The sequence below is a fragment of the Schistocerca nitens genome, chromosome 2 (genome assembly GCF_023898315.1).
Source record: "Schistocerca nitens isolate TAMUIC-IGC-003100 chromosome 2, iqSchNite1.1, whole genome shotgun sequence".
Taxonomy (NCBI): domain Eukaryota; kingdom Metazoa; phylum Arthropoda; class Insecta; order Orthoptera; family Acrididae; genus Schistocerca; species Schistocerca nitens.
Genome location: NC_064615.1, coordinates 991,404,577 through 991,410,576, shown reverse-complemented (window position 1 = coordinate 991,410,576; position 6,000 = coordinate 991,404,577). Strand labels below are relative to the sequence as shown.

Below are 6,000 nucleotides of genomic sequence, written 5' to 3'. Positions count from 1 at the left end.
GGATTCGTAAACTGCCCTGAAAGATGGGAGAAAGTAGTGGCCAACGATGGAAAATACTTTGGATGATACATGTGTAAGCAATTTGTTTCATTAAAGCCTCAAATGGTGGGGAAGAAACGGCTGAAGCAGAGTTGTCATACATTTTACTACTTCCTTTGATGCCGCTACGACTGCTTGATCGTCTGCACACGTAATTTTCTATACTTTTTCTTCCCCTACTATTATGCTTTTGCTTTTTCTGATGCTTTATCTGTTTCACGGTATAAATACTGAAAAACTTCGTAACTGAGTCTATGTGAAGGCAATAGAGCTTAGAGCACATGCTAGGCTCTAGTTCACTGCAAGACTTGTTTGCCAGCAAGGATACTGCGATAGGAGATCCATCAGAGTATTCTTCACTCAGCATTATTCTTACCTGGAGTCTGTACAAAAGGAAAGGAACATATTCATTTCCTCAACGGCGAAGTCATTATGGATCAGCATAAGGTCCACTTGCGGAAAAGTAACTTAAATGTTTATTTCTCCGTTTGATAAATTTATCGTCCATCACAACCCTTACGGTACCATGTATGTCTGAAATATTCCACAAAGCTGTGTTGATTTATACACTGAGGTCACAAAAAATCATGGCCATACGCACATATACAGATGGCGGTAATTATATGCACACAAGGCATAAAAGGACAGTGCATTTACGGAGCTGTCATTTGTACTCAGGTAATTCATGTGAAAAAGTGTCCGAGGTGAATACGGCCGCCGACGCTAATTAACAGACTTTCAACGCGTAATGGCATTTGGAGCTAGACGCATGGGGCATCCATTTCGGAAATCGTAAGGGAATTCAGTTTTCCGAGATTTTCAATGTCAAAAGTGTTCCGAGAATACCAAATTTCAGGCATTACCTATGACCATGGACAAAACAGTGGTCGATGTCCTTCATTTAACGGTCGAGAGCAGTGATGGTTCAAATGGCTCTGAGCACTATGGGACTTAACATCTGAGGTCATCAGTCCCCTAGAACTTAGAACTACTTAAACCTAACTAACCTAAGGACATCACACACAACCATGCCCGAGGCAGGAGTCGAACCTGCGACTTTAGCGATCACGCGGTTCCAGACTAAAGCGCCTAGAACCACTCGGCCACACCGGCCGGCTGAGAGCAGTGATATTTGCGTAGATTAGGCAGTGGTAACAGACAAGCAACATTGCCTGAAATACACGTAGAAATAAACGTGGGAGGTAGTACGGTCGTATCGTTAGGACAGTGCGGCGAAAATTGGAGTTAGTGGTCTACGGCAGCGGACGACCGACGCGAATATCTTTTTGCTTACAGCACGACATCGCTTGCAGCGCCTCTCCTGGGCTTGTGACCGTATCGGTTGGACGCTAGACTACTGGAAAACCGTCGACTTTCATATGAGTCCCGATTCTGTTAGTAAGAGCTGCAGGTATAATAGACAGCCAACCATTTGCAATAAATGGTGATTTTCAAATAACATTTAGCATGTTTATGGTGGATTTAAACGCGTATTCGTCAGGTGGACGATCCTGCATAAAATCCGATAACATAACTTGTAATGAGAACGCCATGGCCAATATTACGTGTCAGAAAGAAACCCTCTACAGCAAGTGTAGGAATGTGACAAACGACATGGTATATACCAGCATAGGACAAGTAGTGCTTACAAACTTCACATTAGAAATCACTCAGTAAAGCTGTCTCCACATGACATGTGTCGTCAACGGTCTGTTTGTCCATATGTAAAAATTAAGACTCCTTAAATCAAGAGCTTGTCACGTAAGTATAGTAGCGTCGAAACCTGGTCAGTTTTGACTTAATATTTGTGACCGATGGCTTATTTGTTCTAATATTTAAGAAAAATAAGAAGCAGGTTATTTTTTTTTTTTAGTCCAGTTGGTTAAGATGGTATGTTAAGAGGATGCATGGGCAGAGACACCGCAAAATTATGGAAGAACTAAAGACGGATGGGAAAAGACCTAGAGGACGCCCAAGAACACGGTGGAAAATGGAAGTGAGAATACCTGTAGAAAGGAGAGGTGTGACCTGGCAGCAAGTGGAGGAAGAAAAGTGGTGGGAGGACCGAGCCAAGTGGAGAGGACTCATCAGCACCCAGACCCGGCAGTAGCTGCAGCGTGATTCGGATATAGATAGATAGAAGAAGCAGGTGCTGGTAGAGCTGCAAAACTGGACAATGACGGCGGAAAAACAGAGTGGTGGAGACGAAGCAGGCTTACCTGTGCTTGGCCGGCTTGAGCCCGTAGCGCTCGGAGAGGAAGGACTTGGGCAGCGACAGCGACCGCTGCTGGGCGTCCAGCGTCCTCTGCGGGCCGCCGTCGTCGTCCTCGTCGTCGTCGTCGTAGTGGCCGGCGGCGCGGTGGTGGGCCTGCGTGGGCGCGCTGCCCGGCCGCGACACGGGGGCTTCGCGCTCGGCGCTGCCACTGCCGGCGGAGCCCGAGCCGAGAAAGCGGCCGCGCGAGCCGGCCGAACCGCTGCCGGCGCTGCCCAGCGGCGTGGACGCGCCCGAGCTCTTGTGCGTGCGCGGGGACTTGGTCACAGTGCGGTCCGACGTCGTCACCCACACGTCGCTCGACGAGGACGACGCGGACGACGAGGAGGAGTCGCCGCCGCCCTTGTTGGACGGCGACCGGCTGGCGCCGGGCACCGACACGGGCGACGTCTTGGTGCTGCCGCGCTGGTGGTGCTCCAGCGGCAGCGCGTCCAGGTCCAGGGAGAGCCCGCCGTTGCCGCGCAGCGCCTTGAGCGCCTTCTGCTGCTGCTGCGGCGAGTGCTGCGGCGGGGTCGGCGGCCCGACCGCGTCCACGGTCTTGGGCCGCTCGCCGAGCAGCGCCGAGCGGCGGTGCTGCTGCTTGTCGAGCCCGTTGCTGGCGCGCCACTTGCCGAACCGCTTGAGGTCGTCGCCGGCGTCGCCGGCCAGCGCGGCCGTAGCCGCCGCGGCGCCGTCCAGCACGCTCTGGATCTTGCGCGTCAGAGCGTCGTACTCCTCCAGCCGGTCCAGCGACGGCGGCGACGAGCGGGCGCCCGACCCGTTGGAGCGCCGCGACGCGGGAGGCGCCGACCCGGCCGACGCCGCCTTCTCGTCGGGAGCGTCGTGGTGCGCCCGTCGTCCGGCGCCGTTGCGACTCCTGGACGCGGCCGAGGAGGCGGAAGAGGACGGGTAGCTCTGCGAGGCGCGCATCGACAGCCCTCCGTTGCCGCCCGCGGACGGCGGCAGCTTGCCGGCCGACGAGGACGGCGACGGCGTCGACGATTTGGTGGGCGGGTAGAGCGAGTCGCGGTGCGCGCAGTGCGGCCAGAAGTCGCACGTGTCCGGGTTGCACGGGTTGGCGTCGGCCGCCGAGGTGGGCGTGGTGACGCCGCGCTGCAGGCTGCGCCGCGGCCGCTGCACGTACTGCGGGGGCGGCGCCGGCACCTGCTGGTGGTGGTGGAGGTGCGAGCCGTCGTGGTGGTTATGCGGGTTCGTCTTGCGCACCACGAACACGTTGAAGGGGCGGCCGTTGTCCTTGCGGCGCGCCGGCTCCTCCGGCTGGTCGGAAGAGTGGTAGCGCTGAGCCAGCAGGGCCCTGGCCGCGGCGCGGCTCCGCGTCCCGTACAGGTACTCCGTGACCGCGCGGGCCTCCTCCGCCACCGCCTCCCAGTCGTCGTAGCGGCAGTCCTCAGACTGTGCCTTACCTGCAATTAAAAAAGAGAAATTTTCGAGCAAATACTAATAAAATTACAATGAAATTAACACCCTTAGCTGCTTACAGGCGTTGACATACGCCAATGGGGACAGATGAAAATGTGTGCCCCGACCGGGACTCGAACCCGGGATCTCCTGCTTACATGGCAGACGCTCTATCCATCTGAGCCACCGAGAACACAGAGGATAGTGCGACTGCAGGGATTTATCTCTGACACGCCTCCCGCGAAACCCACTTCTCAACGTACTGTCCCGCACTACATTCTAGTGCCCCCGCCCATTATACATTACTCGCGGCGCGTTGCCGATTCCCTAAGAGTTCGGGCACTGTTTGTGCATTCGCACAGAAGAAGAAGATGGTCAAGTGGCCGATGAGCCTAAACTATATATATTTACTAAGATGGTATCTGTTCTTTCGGACATGTCCGAGGAGTATTGGTCCACTTCTCGAATGCAGTTGAGCTACGATTCTTCTTGCCGTGCATTCGACAAGTACTTCATAATTTTCCAGAGGCTTCTGGCACCTGATATCTACGTACAGGTCACAGCAGTTAGTTTGTGGCTGCAGAGCTGCGCCCGATACCGTCCCAGTTGGGTTTCACCGGATTCGGATAAGACGAATTTGATGGACAAGACATCAACCAGAGTTCACTATCGTGCTCCTCAAGCCGTTGCAGCACAGTTGTGGCCTTGTGACACGGACAGTTATCTTGCTGGAGGATGCCATCACTGTTGAAGAAGACATCAAGCATAAGGGGTTACAGGTGGTCCCTAACAATGTTCACGTTGTCCACAACTGTCAAGGTGCCTTCCATTACTACCGCAGCTCCAATTATTATTCTCGAATCAGAAACATACAAATTTGCAGTAGCCATACACATCAATAAATATGTACATATATATATATATATATATATATATATATATATATATATATATATATATATACACAAATTGTATTTATATTACATGTGCCCAGTACTTTGCAACCTCCAAGGCACTTGGAGTGGCTTGCAGGAGGTCAATCTTCGCGCAGGATGTAGGGCACAAAAGGCACTGGAGCATGTGGCTTGTGGTTTGTTCTTGTCCACAATCACAGGACGTATCTTCTGTTATGAAGCCCCATCGCTTCAGGTTGTCTCTGGATCGTCCAACTCCCCATCGTAATCTGTTTAAAGATTTCCACACCAGCCAGCTCTCGTTGTGTCCAGGTGGTAGTTCTTCAGCTTCTGGCGTCTGCAGGTGAGGCGTCGACTTCTTCCATAACTCAAGTCTTGCCTTCTCTGGTGAAATGGTGAGCTTCTCGGATGTTCTCAGGAAACTCTTTCGCGATCTGTGCTTTACTGCTGCTGAATATACTTCTCCAATCTGGTACAGGTCATGCCAGACAAGTAGACATTGCTCTCAACGAAACCTGCAGGTTGATCACAGGTTGCTTAAGACCTACCCCAACTGATAAGCTCTATTGCCCGGCTGGAATAGCACCACCATGGATACGCAGAACAGTGGCTGCCAACAAGGAGAGACTGAAATTGGAACAGGACAGTGCCCATCCACTGCACGGACATAAACCACCAGAGCAGCTCCCATGAAAGCCGAGGCGAATGTCCCCCTTAACATAATACTGCTCCCACCGGCCCATGTCCGTGGCGCGCTGCATACTTAGAGCAGCTGTTCACCTGGATGACGGCGTATCTGGACATGATCATTGACCTGTTTTAGCAATAAATGGGATTCATCCAACCAGGCGACAAGATTCCATTGATACGCGGTTCAGTCTCAATGATCCAGTGCGCACTGTAATCAGAACTGACGATATAGTTGGGTCAATCTGGGAACATGTAGGGTTCCTCTCCTGCGGAACACCACGTTCAGCACTGTGCGGAGGACGGTGTGCTCCAAAACACTTGTGTCTGCGCCAGCACTGTACGCTGTCGTCAGATCTGCCACAGACCGCCGCCTATCCTGCTTTGGAGAGCGGGAAAGCCTCCGATCTCCATGTTCTGAGAAGAGGTATGGACGTTCAACTTTTTGTCTCCTCCTCGTAGTTTCAGCATTCTTTAGCCATATTCCATAGATGCTTACGACGGCTGACCAGACCCGCCGTTTCCGAAATTCTCTCTCCCGGGCACGGGGCCACAATAATCTGGTTTTTGTCAAAGTCGCTTAAGTCGGCGGTTTTCCGCATTTCTGCCACTTATCGTAGCTACAGTGGTTCCCCATTCGTCTCTTCTCCGTTCACGTGTTTTCCTCTCTGCGTCACGTGACCTCAGCGC

General features: G+C 52.8%; 1 protein-coding gene across 1 annotated transcript in view; it reads right to left on the bottom strand.

The window, feature by feature from the left end:
• Positions 1–2,254: 2,254 nt before the first annotated feature.
• Positions 2,255–6,000, bottom strand: part of LOC126235490 (uncharacterized) — a 586,979-nt gene continuing 583,233 nt past the window's right edge. The window contains exons 8-9 of the mRNA XM_049944210.1: positions 2,408–3,714; positions 2,255–2,365 (exon numbers count right to left, since the gene is read on the bottom strand). Of these exons, the coding sequence (XP_049800167.1) occupies positions 2,255–2,365; positions 2,408–3,714 (1,418 nt within the window). The remainder of the gene's footprint in view (positions 2,366–2,407; positions 3,715–6,000) is intronic.